The 17,755-nt window shown below is 41.6% G+C and overlaps 3 protein-coding genes across 4 annotated transcripts in view; 2 read left to right on the forward strand and 1 right to left on the reverse strand.

Annotated features, from left to right (window-relative positions):
• Positions 1-1,017: 1,017 nt before the first annotated feature.
• aplnra (apelin receptor a) lies at positions 1,018-3,030 on the forward strand. Its single transcript, XM_008419172.2, has one exon. The coding sequence runs from the start codon at positions 1,180-1,182 to the stop codon at positions 2,263-2,265; it is 1,086 nt and encodes a 361-aa protein (XP_008417394.1). The 5' UTR covers positions 1,018-1,179; the 3' UTR covers positions 2,266-3,030.
• A 6,984-nt stretch (positions 3,031-10,014) lies between these two features.
• Positions 10,015-17,755, reverse strand: part of LOC103470604 (uncharacterized) — a 20,301-nt gene continuing 12,560 nt past the window's right edge. The window contains exons 2-3 of one of the 2 annotated variants that reach the window (XR_534506.2): positions 13,683-13,774; positions 10,015-10,181 (exon numbers count right to left, since the gene is read on the reverse strand). Coding sequence is in view for 1 of the 2 variants with exons in the window: in XM_008419171.2 (XP_008417393.1) it covers positions 10,447-11,331 (885 nt within the window). In the remaining variant the exon portion in view is untranslated. Of the gene's footprint in view, positions 10,182-10,296; positions 11,430-13,682; positions 13,775-17,755 lie in introns of those variants that run through there. The other variant, XM_008419171.2, reaches the window with a different exon arrangement.
• hpdb (4-hydroxyphenylpyruvate dioxygenase b) lies at positions 12,432-16,814 on the forward strand. Its single transcript, XM_008419170.2, has 15 exons — positions 12,432-12,621; positions 12,887-12,947; positions 13,080-13,106; positions 13,326-13,388; positions 13,635-13,739; positions 14,033-14,075; positions 14,686-14,768; positions 14,875-14,964; positions 15,063-15,166; positions 15,254-15,331; positions 15,775-15,937; positions 16,014-16,085; positions 16,164-16,286; positions 16,381-16,497; positions 16,589-16,814. Exons 1-15 carry the CDS (start codon positions 12,569-12,571, stop codon positions 16,697-16,699), a joined length of 1,293 nt encoding a protein of 430 aa, XP_008417392.1. The 5' UTR covers positions 12,432-12,568; the 3' UTR covers positions 16,700-16,814.

Genomic DNA, 17,755 nt, shown 5'->3' on the forward strand with positions numbered 1-17,755 from the left:
ACTGGTAGTGGCAAATGTTATTTATATGATCATAAAAGGTGGTAATATTGGCACTTTTAAATTAATTTTGAACATCAAATGACCCGCCTAATGGAGCGTTTATTCATGGAGCTTCATTTTGATGTGAATGAGTCTGATTTTCCACTGAGCTTATTTCCATGTTTTGTCATGGCATCTGAAGTCAATCAAAAACTGCTACCGGTTTTCATTTTTATTAAAGACGCAGATAGATGAAAAAAAAATTAGGAAGAGGAAGTTATTGTGTTCTCTCTCTTTTTCTGTCAATTTTGGTTGCTTTGGATGTCTTAGTTGACACTAAAACGGGAAAGCCAGGTCAGTCAGGGAAGTGGGGAAAAAAGTTAATTCAGTTCACAAGTGTTCAAATGACCTCCTGACCTCAAGTACCTCATCACATTGGCTGTAGGACTAACATACAGAGCAGTCTTTCCTATTTGTGAATTTCTGGATGAGCGTTTGACAAAAATGTGGAAAAAAACCCCATCTGAATTTGAAAACTGAAGTCAATTTTGCAGTTTCTGCAGAGTTTTTATGAACATAAAAAGAGTTTGATCTTGTTTTTATGCTACTGGTAGACAGAACTGGATGCATTCATACTGACTTTTTTATGTTGACGGTACCACTTGGTTCTGTTAAAAAAAATCAAATGCAACAACACAGCAGAACTTGTTTGAAACTTTCTAGAAATCTATTTTTAACTTAACTTCATTGACAACTTTTTTTTTTTGCCAAGTATTTCTTTCATTTTCTCTACAGTGCAGCGTTCGCTTTGCAGATATAGAAATGCAGTCGGGGGACTGGAGCTCCTGGGCTCCTGGTCCTGCAGGCAGAGAGAAGGGCTGTGCCAGAAGAGGTGAGAGAGCGGGGCAGAGGGAGAGGGGGAAAGAGCTGATAGATGTTTTACTGTTGGGGGAGGTTAGGGAGGAGGGGTGGGGCAGGGGGTCGTTCTGGGAGGGAACCAGGGGTGTAGAGGGCCGAGTTTAAAAAGGCAGACAGCGCCGGCAGCCTCTCACTCTCAGTCGCCCTTTGCTCCTCCAGCAGCGCAGCAGACCTTTTTTTGTTGTTGCTGCTGCTGTTGCTCAGATTCTCTCCACTGGGAACTGTACTGGACTCTTTGCCTCTGTTGAGGATATTTTTCTGGTTCGGTTTTGGCACTGCATCATGGAAGCCACCACTGTGGAATATGCGGACAATTACGAATATTATGACGACAATGAAACTGCCTGTGACTACTCGGAGTGGGAGCCCTCTTACTCCCTCATCCCCGTGCTCTACATGCTGATTTTCATTCTGGGCCTGTCGGGCAACGGTGTGGTCATCTTCACCGTGTGGAGATCCAAGTCCAAGCGCCGGGCCGCAGACGTCTACATCGGGAACCTGGCCCTCGCCGACCTCACTTTTGTCGTCACCCTGCCTCTCTGGGCTGTGTACACGGCTTTGGGCTACCACTGGCCGTTTGGCGTGGCCCTGTGCAAGATAAGCAGCTACATCGTTCTGGTCAACATGTACGCCAGCGTCTTCTGCCTCACCTGCCTGAGTTTTGACCGCTACCTGGCCATCGTGCACTCCCTGTCCAGCAACAAGCTGCGCTCCAGGGGCACCATGCTGGCATCCCTCGGCGCCATTTGGTTGCTGTCCGGGATCCTGTCCCTGCCCACGCTGCTCTTCAGGACCACCATGCAAGACCTCAACAACAATCAGACCACATGCGCCATGGACTTCAGCCTGGTGACCATAAACCAGGGCCACGAGAACCTGTGGATCGCCGGACTCAGCCTCTCCTCGTCCGCCTTGGGCTTTCTCCTGCCCTTTCTGGCCATGACCATCTTCTACTGCTTCATCGGCTGCACTGTCACGCGCCACTTCAACAATCTGCGCAAGGAGGACCAGAAGAAGAAGCGTCTGCTCAAGATCATCACCACCCTGGTGGTGGTGTTTGCCATCTGCTGGACTCCCTTCCATGTGCTGAAGAGCCTGGACGCCCTGTCCTACCTGAACCTGGCCCCGAGCTCCTGCGGCGTCCTGCGCTTCGTGCTGCTGGCTCACCCCTACGCCACCTGCCTGGCCTACGTCAACAGCTGCCTCAACCCGTTCCTGTATGCCTTCTTCGACCTGCGCTTCCGCTCCCAGTGCTTGTGCCTGCTCAACCTGAAGAAGGCCATGCACGGCCAGATGAGCTCCATGTCGTCCACTCTCAGCGCCCAGACTCAGAAATCGGAGATCCAGTCTCTGGCGACCAAGGTTTAGAGACCGAGGCACGGACGGACACGTGGCTGCAGGACAGTCCCGGCTGTAACCACTGGAACACTTGTCAGAATGAAGACTGTACGTGCTGGTTGTTTAAAGCTGGTGAAGGGGCATGGTGAACTTTGAACTTTTCCCCGCCTCCAGTCATGAATTCCAATGTGTATCTCTCCTGTTCTGCAACGAGAAGTTGATGCTGTGTGTGTCGTTCTGACTTATAAAGCCAGAGCCAGCTGGCTGAGCTCTTCGGCTGCTCTGGTCCTCAGATTCACATAGAGAGAGAGGGTGGGGGGAGAAAAGTCTATATTTTTTTGTTTTCTTGTCTCCACAGGAGGTATAATTTGTGAACTGAAACCTATATACACTGGATGAAACATATGGCTGTACAGTATTTTCATACCCTTCTGTCGTCCGCATCTCTTTGCTGTGTTTTGTTTTCTAAGCACTTGTCGGGATTTAGTGAGCCGGGAGATCAAACGGAAAGCCTGGTGGCAGAGGGAGGGAGGTGTAAGAGGAGAAAAAGTGTTGCAGCTTAATTATATAGTTTGCGAAGAAGAAGAAAAAAACAAGGTGTGGGGTGAGGGGGGCAGTAGAAAGGCAGATGGTGGTTGACAAATGTTGTGGAACAGGAGCGGGTGGAGTGTTTTTTTTTTTTTCTTGGTGTAGTTGCGGCACTAAAAGTGGGGAAATGCAAGCTGATGTATATGTTGTTTTTTTTTTAACACTGTAACTAACTACTGCATTAAAGACATGTGCTCCAAACCTGGACTCCTCAGACTCAATGACTATTTGTGTGTGAGTGTTTTACAAGTGTGTAATATTATAAAGAAGGGACAGTTCTGATACCAAATGTGAATATTTAACCTGCGTCAGTTTCATCACCCCAACCTGTTATCTCAGTGTTGAGTATCCCCCCACCCCCTTGAAGGGCCAAAGCTTTGTTATGAATTAGCCTTTGGGTTTACACCTTCAGACTAATAGATCTCTAATCTCTATTGATTCACGGCCAGTATCCAGACTGTAACCGGATTATGCAAAGCAGCACCCATCCTGCGTTTGTGTATTTGATACTCAGTTGTGATTTCTTCCTAACTGTGGGGCTTTAACTGTTTGATGACACAGTCCTGTGGGCTTCCATTAAGGCCTAAAACCAGAAGGAGCGGGAGGGGGGGGGGGATTCATGTGGTCTCAATTATAGAGGCAACTGACAAATTAAAAGCTACTTAAAAGTTGTCCAAAACTGGAGGTTTTTTTGCAATCACTACAAATCTAAACATCAAGATTATCCCAAACCCAAATGTTCACAGCATAATAGGCTTATTACCAGTGAGCGACTCCTCTTGGGTGTCCTTTGATTTGACAGCGATGAGTCCTGTTGGACATAATTACCATTTAAGACATGGCAGAGGCAGTGGGGGGGGGAGCGCGGGACTCTGATCTTGGCAGAAGCTGGCCTGGAGAACAAGTCAATATTTGTCCCTGCTGACAGGGGATGGCAGTTAGAGCAAGGGAAAGAGAGGGCGGGGTGGGGGTACCGCAGATGCTGCAACGTGCAGAGTTTCAAGACAAAAAAACCCAGACTGGGGCAGAGAGGTGAGAAAGCTGGGCAAGAAACACTTTGTGCTCCACAACTCTAGAAGTTTCAGCATGTGCGAAGCAGAGAAAACGTGAAGCCTCGGGATTTATTGCGCCTCGGCGGCGGGTCAGATCGTGTGTTACTCCTACTCTGTCATGGAAAGAGTGGAGCAGATTTGATCTCTAGGTAGACCACAGGAGGGTTACAGTGATGGATGCAGGAGCTGCAGCATATTTATCAAGCGAATGCAAAGAATCCGGACCGGTCCGACACTCACTTCTTCTGCACCTCGTCCCATCAGACACCTCTTACTCCAACAAATGGAATAATCAGAATGCAGCTTTCATACTGAATATTGATACCACAAAAAAAAAAAAAAACCCCACAAATCATCTGACATCTGAATATAAATGTAGATACAAGCAAAGCGAAATAGGGAGGGGTTAGTCATGCATGTCAAACTGGTCAGACATGTTGAGATGACCCGGCCTGACAGCTTGTCTGATGCAGTTAGCAAACAAGTTCGCCTCGGGAAAATCCACTCAGAACGCCAGCTGACCGAAGCACCAGGGGTCCTCAGGGGACAACGGCGCCACAGATACAACTGTTGCGTTGGGTCGCAGAGTTCATCTAAATGTTGTCTGCGCCCGTTTGCGCCCCGGGGGCCTGTTTCTGCTATGTGTGCCGAGAGCTTGGATTGGATCACATTCATTTTCCTACAGAAAATCTGCAGGTCCATGGCCGTTGTTACTGCTTAATTGCTAAATGCAAGTTCAATTGTGACGGATGCTCAACATATCAGTTTTAGCCTTTTGCATGCAATAAATAACACGTCATACTTACTTTAGGCTACCTTGAGTTGCACACATAAAGGGATATTCCAAAGGTTTTGAAGTGAGATTGTTTTGTTTTTTTCTTTTTCGGTTTATTTTCAGAATAAAAATAAAGCAAAATACATGACAGTATGACTCCAACTTCGGTAATTTAGTGTAAACGTCCAAAACGGTCTTTTGTAAGATTGTAAGGAGTGAATATCTAACTTTGGGTAGATAACTTGTTTTTGGTGTCTAACTCGACTATTTGATCCTCTCCAAGATGACAACATATTACTCTTGATAGGAAATATAAGAGATTTAAGAGAATCTCAACTTAAAAATCTTAGACCATCACTTTAATGGTGGTGAGACTAGAAGCAGAATGTCTTCCTTTTGAAACCTTTTCTAAACAAACTTCAATAATTTAGCTAATTTATTATTCTGATGTCTTTTTCATTTAGTTCACTTGTTGCTATATAAATAAAACTTCTTCTTCTTTGTGAAATAGAAAAAATCACTCTAAGCTCAAGACAAGATGCAACAAAACCCTTTAAACGTTGGGTTTCCAGCCACGCTGTCGACAGGTTAATAAATATAACCTGTCTGTTTTCCCTTAATTTAACCATCAGTCTGAGTCTCCAACATGCAGAAGAAGTGAATCAGCCCTCACAGGCGCCTGCTCAAATATCAGAGTGTCAGAGTGTGAGCTCAGTGTGAGCTGCCCCACCGAGACGGGGCATCCGAACCAAAACACGACGGTTGTTCTTCCCTCAGATCTCCCTGCTGTTCCATCCCACCCAGGCAGCAACAAATGCACCCCCGAGTTACCGTATGCGTGTTAGCACGAACACGTAAACAGACACCCGACTGGACTGTCAACGCCAACCTTCTGCAGCATTCATCCACCTGTTGCCTAAAGATGACTACATTTTTTTTTTACATTAAAGGTGAGGACAGAAGTGATGTAATGTAAAATTATTTGCAGTTGAAGGGAAAACATTAAAAATGCCAAATCAGTCAAAGCTGGTTGGTCAAAATGTTTTCACAAATATATAAAATTTTCGTTCTTAAGCATATTTGGTACATCTGTGTTAGTTTAGCTTGGGTTTCCCTATTTCCTATACATTAATTTAACTGTATTTTGCCATGGCTCGTTTCCTTGGTGAAATCTCAGAAACTCTGGGTAAACATGTCAGATTTCATGGAAATCCCCCTGCTTTTACGCTCACAAAGAAGCTGACAGCACTGTGATGTCAAAATGTACTCAGGATTAAGGCTTACATTGTGCTGGTAATACAGTGCCATACTGTCTCATGACATGAGGTGTCTGAGTCTAAGCATGACCCGGGGTCCGGTCTAGACAGCAGAGGCTCTGATCGACCAAAACAAGTCCGTCCACCCCGACACAGAAACCTGAAAAAGTTTGACTTTTCCAAAACTTCCTCCACCCTTCAGTAACATTACATTTCAGTCGCCACAGATGTTTCTGTCTTTTCTCTGTTATTTATCTAACATAGGCAGTTCTCCCAAAGTATAGCATTCACAATTCTATCCATTGTTGTCAAAACATAAAAATACAGTTTAAACGTGCTTTGCTTTCTGCAAATTTAAAGCTCATCATCTCTGAAATGATGTTGTTGTCTCAGCCTGGATTTAAATATATAAGATAACAAAAAAGTGAAGGTAAATCTCAAATCTTCACACACTTTCTCACATTACAACCACAAATTGCAACTTAGCTTCTTGGGATGTTATGTCTCTGTAAGTTTTCAAAACTCTTTTCCAAATAAAAATCTAAAAAAATAAAAAGAAGAAAAAAGTGGTTTCTGTTTGTCTTCAGCCTCCTTTATTCAGCACCATCTGCTGCAACGTCTTTCTTTTCACCCATTCTTCTTCACAAAACCTACCAATTTGACTGGAGAGCATCTATGAACACATATGTTCAAGTATAGCCAGAAAGTCAGGTAAGGGCTTTGACTATACCATTAAGACATACAAACATGCTCTGACCGCTACACCGTGGCATTGCAGCTCAAGCTACAGGTCGAACCTCCATGCCAATCTAAAGTCTAATACTGGTGCAAACATGTTTACTGTCAGTCTATTCACCTTCCCAACAACTCTCATCATCCATCCATGCAGAAGAAAAGCGCCCCCTCAGTAGGTTTTTTTTTGTGGTGCGTTTTGATCAAACATTATTAAGCACTATATGTCTAGATCAAAAAGTCACATTTGGTCTTCTGGTCTCATATGATCAAAGCATTTTCTTTGCTGAGACCTCATCACGGTTTGTGGTAAACTGCTGTCAGCGTAAAAAAGGCTCAATAAAAATACAATCGGCACTTTTTAGATTATTGGTTGCAAAAAAACAAAATGTCAAAACCCGTTTATCAATTCCCCGTCCATTGAACCGTTATGCCCCACTGTGTGTTGGCCTAACCCATAAAATCCCAACAAAAACACTTTTTTTGGACTGCAGTGTGACAAAACGTGAAAACGTTTAAGCCTTCCGAATAGCTCTTCTGAAAAGTGCAACAATCCCTCTGAAATATGTGATTCTCGTGCTAAAAACAAAAACAAACTCCTCATTCCCACTCTCAGTCATCTCCATATCTGTTTCCCTCAGCTGGCCGTGTAGTCTGGTGCTCCACAGAGCTTGGGAAAAAAAATTACTCAGATTACCTCAAATCTTATCAAAACCGACTTTCACATTCATGAGGAAAACGTGCTTAATCATAACCTCACACAAGCTGTTAGAAAGCTGCTGCCATACGCACTCTGCGGCCTCCCACACCAGCCCTCATATGATGACTGTAAATTGTAACCATGTTAGGGATATCCATGAAATCAGCTTGTCTTTGTAATCTGTCTGCTTCAACCTGGAAGTGGCCCCTTGGAGTAATTGTGCAGACCTCGAGAAAAATGGCCTGTACAATGGGCTGAGGGGGGTTTAATGCTGATGCTGTTATCTTCTGATCCATCCATCCATCCATCCAGATTAGACTTAATTCACCGGTGAATATTTCCAGGAGAGACCAGTGTCTCCCTGCCTCCTCCATACTAATGACTGCTGCTGCTGGACATCGTTAGGCGGGAGACGCTGCTTCCGTGAACGGCTTGGCTTGGCCAGACCTGAATGTGCAGCACGAGCCCTCGCCGCCCCCTATTCCGGAAACGGTGGTTCGGGGAGGCCTCGTCGTTCCTCAGACACAAAGATCCTCTTCACAGCCTTCTCTATCCCGTCCATTGTGAGAGGCCGGCTTTGAGGCTCTCGGCTCCTGAGCCCGCCTCGGAGTCTAAATGCATCTCCTGTCACTGGGCTGGTCCCAGTGCCAGTTCAGCTGCTGGAAGCACTCAGGTGTTCAGTTCACAACAACAACAAAAAAACAAGTTTACACCTCCACCAAAAAGAGCGAGAGAGAGATAAACATAAGTATTGTCCTTGTTTTTGATTGTCAGGCAGCTTTCGTCATGACAGAGTTGAATAAGAACTACCAAGTTGTTGTCACTTCATGTTATTTACGTTTATCCAGTCGCTTTCAGGAAGGCAGTTTCTTCTGAGCTGCTGTTATTTGTTGGGCCACTAGGGAGCAGCAACACGCTGCAAAAAAAAAAAGAAAAAAGAAAAAAGAAAAGGCACACCCTCCTCTCTGACCTCACACCAGTATTGGAGTCTTGTGGTTTACATTACACATTTTGCTCATCTGAAAACAAAAAACATTCCTGTATAAAGGAATAGGTGGAAAAAATGACAAGAAGCAGGAAACAATCAAAAATTGTCACAGAGCTTAAGAGATGTATCATCTTTCTTCTGATCCTCGTCTTCGGGAAACTATTTGCACCCTTTAAATTGTTTCACATTTTTCCACTTTACAACCACAAAAGCCAACATTGGGATCTTGTGCGATGGACCAACATAGAAGTAGTAGTTGTGTACCTGTGATGTGGAAGAAAAAAAAAAACGTTTTCAAATAGTTTTCCCCGAGCAGGCAATGCTTTGCAGAACCATTAACTCCAACCTCAAGGTTATTTGGGCTACCTGTCAAATATAGACATATCGAAAGATCCACATTTTTGCCTATGAATCTTTTACTAATGGGAAAGGACAGGATGATGCCTGTGAATATGATGAGGCCACAGCTGTGTTTCACTGTCTTCGCTATGTTTGATGGCGTCTCTTAGGGTGATCATTTCAGGATCAGTCATTTCAGTGTCTCTAAACCACACCAAACGATGTGCTGACATTTCATTATTGATATAATCAATTAATACAATTAATATGATAATCTGTTAAGTGCTTAGAGATGCGAACGCTGATGTATAATTGTGCCACGGTGGAATGATGATTCTGAAGATCACATTGAAAGATTCAGAGAAAGTCTGGTTGTTTGGAAGAAAAAAATACTGAAATAAATAAATTGCAGTGTGCATTGATCATTTAAACTAACAATAGCTTCTCTAATGTCTGATTCGAAGGTGAAGCCGAAGTAATCCTCTGGATAGGACTCCTTGTGCACAAATTAAGGACTACTGCCATCTGCTGGCCAAATTGTATATTTACAGCAGCAGAATCGATTGCTAAATGACTGTCTTTTCTTTGTGAAGGGATTATTTAATGATTACAGGAATCCACGTTACTAAAGCAGGCTGGTATCTGTTACAATAACACGCAAAGCACAGTCCATCAAATTATTCCTTTGTACATTCAAAACTTGATAGAGGAAGAACAAGATTGAACCAATGTCATTCTTTGTTTAAATTAAATCCATGTAATCCATCGATGGGACGTTAAAATAATACTTTCAGATGCAGCATAGTTTACATTTAACCTGATAATAAACATTGATTCCAAACCAAACTTTTTTCCATCAAATTAATGAAAGACATTCTTTAGTTCCAAATAAATAATGCTGCTAAAGGTTGGTTAGTTTTATAATAGGAGCGTATCTGGGGTATTAGAAGAAAACAAGATCGACAATTTGAACTAAGTTGTTTATAAGAAAAATGTAACAAAGGCTCATCTACTTAAAAGTTTTTTTTTATCTTTTAATCTGCAAATAACTACAGGCAATTGAATTTAAGCTTGCAGTAGACTTTCTCAAATCAGATGTCAGCATTGTCTCTTAAAAGTGTGAAAATGAATATTACTGAATGATAATGAATTGGTATTTTTATAACAAATTTAACTTTTAATGATATACATTTAGCACATATTTAAGATGATGATTATGATTCAGTTTTTTTGGTACACCATTGCTGTCTAAAATATCAACCTTTGAGCTGTTTTGGTATTATTTTCATGATATCTGCTCATTTTCATCCTTTGATTAAAGCTCTTGTTTTCAGAGAAGTTACAAAGAGTCAAAAGAAGAAAGATTTTTATTAAAAAGTGCATAGCATTACATATATTCTGTGGCACAGTAAAGATTTTTAATAGGAAAAATTATTACTAAAACTGGGTGTTTCTCCTAAAAAGAAAGGACAGAAACTGGTCAGAGCTGCAGGATTTTCTGTGATGGACTGCTGATCTGTTCAGAAAAAAAAAAGCATCGTCACAGTATGTTCTCTCATGTTTTCACAAAGATAAATTGTACTATAAAAGTGCATTGGCTGTAATAAAATGAACTGGAAATGTCTTAAATGTATTTTTCCAAGACAATTTATTATAAACATATTCTCGGTTACAATGTTTCGATACCAAAAAACATGAAACTAATCAACATAATTCAAACATAAGGGTGTCGGCCTTGATTTGTGTGTCTCATGAGGCGTAGCGTTGTCTCCCAAGCAAAGTCAGTTTCCCGTCTTACATTTTGCCTGAACGGACTTCTTGCGCTGATGCAGGAGCGGCTGAGCCGGGGGCAGAGGACTGCGGCCCTGGTAGGACTTGTTCCCTGACAGCGACAGCACGTGATCTCTCCCCAGTGAACTTTGACCCTTCGGGGAGCTCTTCGATTTGCCGTGCGAGCCACTGATGATGATGGGAGCAGACGTCTTGGGAATGAGGGTGGTGGTCAGGGTCCTGGTCAGCACCTTTCCTCGCCTGGAAGCCAGCGATGGCGCTGCAGATGCCCTCCGCTTTGTCTCGGCGTCGGCGCCCTCTTGCTGCAGTTTGGAGCGTGTCGGCCGGAGACCACCAGGTGGACCGCTTGTCATCTTACACTCCAGGTCTTTCAGGGTCTGATCCGTGTAGGCCCGCGTTTCATTACGCACTGCAGATATCTGAGCTTCAAACTCATCTCTTAGCAGATTCTTACTAGCTTCCAGTTTTTCCTCAAACATTTTACTCAACGTCTCCAACCTTAAATCTGTTTCCTCTTTGCAGTCAATTTTTACAGCCTCAGCTCCTTTTTCTTCCTCTGCATCCACACCATTGCCACCAGACTGGCTGTTTGTCTGCTCGGTCGCTGTTTCTATGTCTTTGATTTTCGACACCAGCTCCAGTATGCTGCTCTTTGGGGCTTTCAACCCCCCCTGTGATCTGATCTGGTAACGCACCTGCTCGAAAACAGACATCATCTTCGCTTGTGCCTCTTTTTCCGTTACGCCGCTCCCTTCCTCACCTTCCTCCTGCAGATTGTTGGAGGAGACGTGCTCATCTTGCCCAGCAGCACCATCCTGTTGCTCAACCTTTGCTATACCCTTTTCTGGAACCATCTCTGACGCTGCGTCGCTCATTTTTACTTCTAGTCAGCTTTCGGTGAGATTCAGCGACGAGATGAGAAATGCAAGTATGGGGAGAACATAACAGACTTGGGTGCATCTCCTCAGAGAGTCTGTAAACCGAAGGGATTATTGCCCAGAGGGAAAAATAAAGTAGTTCAGACCAACATTACAACCAAATTAATTGCTTTTTTTTTCTTCTTCTCATTAAAAAAACAGAAGCAATCTTAAACAACAGAAAAAATCTCTTTGTAAAGAAGCGTGTTAATGTTTGATGCACTTTCCAAACATTCACATGAAATGATCCCACAGCTGAAATTGCATAAGGCATGTAATTATTTTATCTAGAAGGCTGCGTTCTTGTATCTGGATGTGTGTGGTCGTCTCTAATGACAACAGCGAGGTGCCTGGCAACAGCATCAATAACAGACTCCTTCAGGGACAGAAACACTTGAGGGGGGAAAACCTCGACTTCTTAGAAATGATTAATAAGCTGCTGCTGCTGCTGGGGCACAAAAGAAGCAAATCTGTTGTTTGTGCAAATTAATCTTTAATCAACCGGCTGCACTTGAAAAATGAAAGAAAATCCCTATAAGCAGAGGAAAATATTATAAAATGAACTTTGGAAGGTATTACATATAATAATTTTTTTTAATTAAATTATATTTTAGGAGACGTTTTACTTCATTTTAATCAGATTTTGCTTGCATGCATTAAAATGCAGTTATCCTGTCCTGAAAACTGGCTGCAAATGAATAGGAATTTGTTTGTCTTCCATTGGTTTTATAATTATGGATGTTTTCAAAGAAATTACATAAAATAATCATCTTTAAAAACTTCTCAGAAAGAAAATAACAGTTCCAGCATTAAAACCAAACAATTAGATTTAACTGCATGTAACCCAAACAGTGACGCTGCAGGTATAGGCTATGACTACAAAATTCAGCGTCCACATAGAAAAATATACTTTTTAACTGCATGTGAAATTAACCTCAGTCTCATGTAGATGACTCACGGTTGAGGCTTACAACATTCGTGCTTTTATGATTAGTTTACCGACACCAGTGTATTTTTTCGATGGATTTCATGGGAATGGGGGAGCATTTCAAGCCTCACCTCCAGAGAGCCAATGGGATCCCAGGATGCGTGAGCCTCCTCTTGCCACTAAACACTAACATATGGGCCTCAAATTATTCTAGAAAAATCCCGCTGTAATCCTAAACATGTGGACAACGACTGTATCTCTGTGCAGATGAAATTAGATAATCATTTATTAGAGCATCACCTGATATACTGCATTTTAAGGTAAGACAAAGAGACACTATTGACTGCTGGGAAAAAAAAACCCATAGATATAGATTGATATTAAGTTTGATGTTTCATTTATTGCAAGCATCAAAGTAAGTATTACTGCTCCTGGAGTGAATGAAGAGACTGGAAAGTCCAACCAGTCTACTCAAATATTGTCCAAGTGATCATTGTATAACAGCAAAAGTAGTTCTCTGTCCTCCACCAATACCAGCTCCTTATTGGTGGGAGTGTGTTCAAAAACGTCTCGCTCGCCTTTTAGATTCAGGCGTTCGCTGCAGGTCTCATTCTGGCAGCCGGGTCAGATCGACGCAGGCAAGATGGTAAGTTCATAATTTATTGAACTTTATGGGTCTCATTTACTGCGAACCTTCACAAAAAGATATTTGTCTGTTTATTCTTGTTTTAGGTGTTTGTCTTTAAAAAATTTACTGTATTTCTGCTTTTTGCAACAGACAACATACACAGACAAAGGCGAAAAGGTAATTAACCAGTTAATTTGTGTTAACTGGTTATAGATTTTTTGAATTATTATTTATCTGTCACTGGATAAACAAAGATAAAACCAGACTTTAATGCAATTTATATTTTAAGATGCGTTTCTATTGGATTTGGGCAATAATGAATGTGTGTCATTTAGGGTTACACACAAGTACTCCATTAGAAAACCCCTTTTTTTCCTAATTTCCTTCTGTCTTCAGCATGAGCAGGGCAGGTTCATCTGCTTCGATCATCTAACATTCTGGGTTGGAAATGCAAAGCAGGTAACTTATCTAATAAATCTTCCGATTTTCATTACGTACATATTGTTATCAGTTCTTTTCAAGCGGTAAAACAAACAGTTTTTTTTATTACTAGACCGCCACATACTGATTTCCCCCCAAACTGCAAGGGAAACAGTCACCAGAAGATGGCGCTGTAACACACAAATTCAAACTGCTTGTTTCGCAATCGAGCCAAATTTGAGGCATTCCGTCATAAAGGAATGCAATAATCATTGTCGCCAACAGGCTGCGTCGTATTACTGCAACAAGCTCGGATTTGAACCGTTGGCTTACCGAGGCCTGGAGACGGGCAGCCGTGACGTGGTGTCCCACGCAGTGAAACAAGGGAAGGTGAGGAGAACCTGGAGCAACATCACACCGCACCACTAAAAAACAAAAATGAAAATCAATAAATGTTTGATGGATAATTGCAGGAGTATTAATGATTTCACCACCACAATTAATGAATTTATTTTGAGCAATTCACAAATCTGTCCTAAAAATGACTGGTTGAAATTATTAAACCCAGCAGCAGCTTTGTCAGGAAAACTTCAGCAGATTCTGTTTTGTAGATCTGCACAGAAAAGATGAAGTCCGATTAAGGAATTGCTTTTAATCTCGTTTCTGTTTTCTCTGTTTCACAGATCATTTATGTCTTCTCCTCTGCTCTGAATCCTGGTAGCAAAGGTAAAGCACTGATCAAGAATCGTGGCATGTTTTTAAGCTTGGGATCGTCCTTTTTAAACGTTACTGGTGGTGTATGCAAATCAAATGTTTCAAGATGTTCTTGAAAGAGAAAACTAAAAGATGGTTTAAATCATTAAATATTTCTTATTCAATTCAAATTCTGTGCTTTTCCAAGCTAAAATTTCTACCATTTTTTCTTTTTTTTTTGCTGCAGGTTTTATAACATCTTGGACATTTGATTAAAAAATATTAATCTGAAGAATCTCAAATAATAACTGCGTTTTATTTTACAGAAATTATGAAACTGGAATCTTAAAACTGACTTCTGATTTTCAATTTGCTGTAGAGCTGATTTATTTTAAACTCTATACGGCCTGGTCTCGTTAACTAAATGTGGATTTGTTATAGCATGGTTTGCAAATAATAGGATTTGGGCTGAAATCCTACAATTATTTAAATTAAAAAACAAAAGTTTTAGTGATGTGGTTTGTATTTTATCCTGTTTTATTTTTTCTATATTTATTCACATCATCAAAACTCGACTTTTCAAGAATGTGTAGGAACCCTGAATATAAAGGCGGATGCTATGTGGCTAATAAATTTTCTCCAGAGATGGGCGATCATCTGGTGAAACATGGGGATGGAGTGAAAGACGTTGCATTTACAGTGGAGGACTGTGACTTCCTGGTTCAGGTAACGCAGCAGGTTTTGCTACCCAGATGTTTTAAGTTCTCTTTCAGGGTAAACATAAAAGCTTGTAAGTCAAACACCTCAATCATTTTTTTTTTTTTTTTCACAGAAAGCCAGTGAGCGAGGGGCAATTATTATCAAAGAGCCCCACACTCTGGAGGACAAGAACGGGAAAATCCGGCTGGCTGTGCTTCAAACGGTATGTTGAGCGGGTTTTTTTATTATTCAAACCCAACATTTTAGTCGTTATGATGCTTCCTGTGAGAAATAAATGATCTTGTAATTTTTGCGCTGCAGTATGGAGATACCACCCATACGTTTGTGGAGAGGAAAGGATACAAGGGATTGTTCCTGCCCGGTTTCCATCCCCCTCTGTTCAAAGACCCTTTACTACCCAAACTGTGAGTAGGCACCTTGCTTTAAAATATGACACACACACATCCCTGAATTAGAGCCATAGGTTGAGTTTTCCTTCTGTTGCTTTGCAGACCGAGTGGAAAACTGGACTTCATCGATCACGTTGTGGGAAACCAATCAGACGACGAGATGGTTCCAATTGTAGAATGGTAGCGATTGGTCGCATCTTAATTTGTTCATAACTGGACAAGGTGGCGGTCTGCAGAAATCCACATTAGGGGAAAGGGTTTATGGGGAGAGATTACGCAACTCCTTTTCTGGCATGAAGCAGGCATCTGGATTACTCTGCAGTTTTAAAAGGGGCTTCAGTGGTTCTTCACATATGGAACTGGTTTTTATCCCTATTATTCAGAAAAGGGCTGAAATGAGGCAGTTCTCTGAACGAGCAACCTCACTGGTTCATTCAAGTCTTACAGGCCTTAGTTTTTTTTATGCATATTCCAGTGAAAAACAAAAGCTACATATTTGAAATCATTTAACAGAGGAGGTAGAAGGGAACGGTGTCTGACGTTTTGTTGTGCTGTGCAGTTGTATGAAGTTTGGATTTGCATTTCTAAGGATCTCAGTCGTTGGTTGGTTCCTGGTCCAATAGGTACCAGAGGAACCTCCTCTTTCATCGCTTCTGGTCGGTGGACGACAAACAGCTCCAGACAGAATTCAGTGCCCTGCGCTCCATCGTAGTGGCCAACTACGAGGAAACGGTGAAGATGCCGATCAACGAGCCCGCCAAGGGGAAGAGGAAGTCTCAGATCCAGGCAAGTGTACTGAAGTCGGCTTTGACTAAAAGCAAACAAACACGAATATGTGGATTTAAAGGTTCTTTCCTTACAGGAATATGTGGAGTACTACGGAGGTGCAGGAGTGCAGCATATCGCCATGAACACGTCAGACATCATCACATCAGTAAGACTTTACAACTCTGAGTTGTGTGAAATCTATATTAGCCAGGAAGACTAACTGTTAAATCTAATTTACTGTTAGATTCGCAACCTGAAGGAGCGAGGCACAGAGTTCATGACAGTGCCAGACACTTACTACGACCAGCTGAGGGAGAAGTTGAAACACTCAAAGGTCAAAATCGCTGAGAACCTGGATGTCCTGCAGGTTAGATCTACACCTGAAGACGACTGGGTGACTTGTGTCTATGTTTAGTCATTCTGAATGAATAAACTGTTATTTCTAATCCTTTTATTTCCAGGAACTGAAGATCTTGGTGGACTATGATGACAAAGGCTATTTACTTCAGATCTTCACCAAGCCAGTTCAGGACCGTCCCACTGTCTTCCTGGAGGTCATTCAGAGACACAATCACCAGGTCACTGATAGCCCTGGGAAACTCATTAATTAAAACCCATTAGCGTTCTGAACACAGAAAATAAGTATAAACTGTTCATTTTCCTTTCCAGGGCTTTGGTGCAGGAAATTTCAAGTCTCTTTTTGAAGCCATCGAGGCAGACCAGCATGCTCGGGGAAATCTGACCATCCTGACACCAAATGGAGACACAAAGAGCATGTGAAGCAACCCATTAATGGTCTTTGCAACTTAAAAAACCCAAGAATTAGTACTGCTCAGGTTCCCAGTGAGTTACTCTGTCCAGTCTCTGATAATAAAATGCACATTGTAATTCTCAGGATCTTTATTTATTTCTTCTTTTTGTCCCCCCTTATGCTTAATCACTTTTTGTAGGTCTCATCTATTTTGGCAGTATGGAAATTCATACTTGGCAAATCTCCCAAATGTGTATTTTAAAAAGAGAAAGTTAAAGGTCCTAATGTGGATTTTTACTCCACAAAATATTTACAGGCTTGACTGAAACCATCAAGAACAGTGTTTCTCAATCTTTTTTGGGCCAGCGACCCCCTAATCCTTATCCAGGTTCCCTCACTGTAGGCTACTTTGCACTGACTATTATTTTATTATTAATATTACTATCACTATTGTAGATGTTTTGATTTTTATGCTTGTTTCTGTATTTATCATCAAAAATAATTTACCTGAGTACAAAAAAGCCATGGGAATAGAAATTATTTTCACAGGCGTCTATGAAAAATGCAATGAACATTCAAGTTAAAATCAGTAGGCCTAACAGCAGCCAATCAGAGTGAAAAAAAGATTCTTACTCTTTGCCATTTTGTAGTTGTTAAGTATTCCACAAAATGACCAGATAAAAGATGTAAAACATGAGAGTTTAAACTTGGAACTATTTGCAAAATGTCTGAGCTCTGCAACATTAAAACATGGATAGAACTGTAACTACATTAATCATAGCTCTTCTTCTCTTCAGTGTTTCTGTCGGTTTCTGGTGGTGCAGCTCTGTGCTGCCTTCAGGAGAATGGGACATCAGAGTATCATCCATAAAACTTCACCCACATGGCATTTATTGTGCAAACGAGAGCTTTCAGTGGAAAAACAAAAGTTCCAGATCCATGACAATAGCACTGACATGAAAAATAATATTGAAGAAATAAATATATTAAATCTTATTAAAAACATAAATAAGTGATAAGTTCTTTACTGTTATGGTCTGTAAGATATATTTATTCTCAGTACTAGATATGGTCTCAACAAACCC

This window comes from Poecilia reticulata, linkage group LG9 (assembly GCF_000633615.1).
Source record: "Poecilia reticulata strain Guanapo linkage group LG9, Guppy_female_1.0+MT, whole genome shotgun sequence".
Taxonomy (NCBI): Eukaryota; Metazoa; Chordata; class Actinopteri; order Cyprinodontiformes; family Poeciliidae; genus Poecilia; species Poecilia reticulata.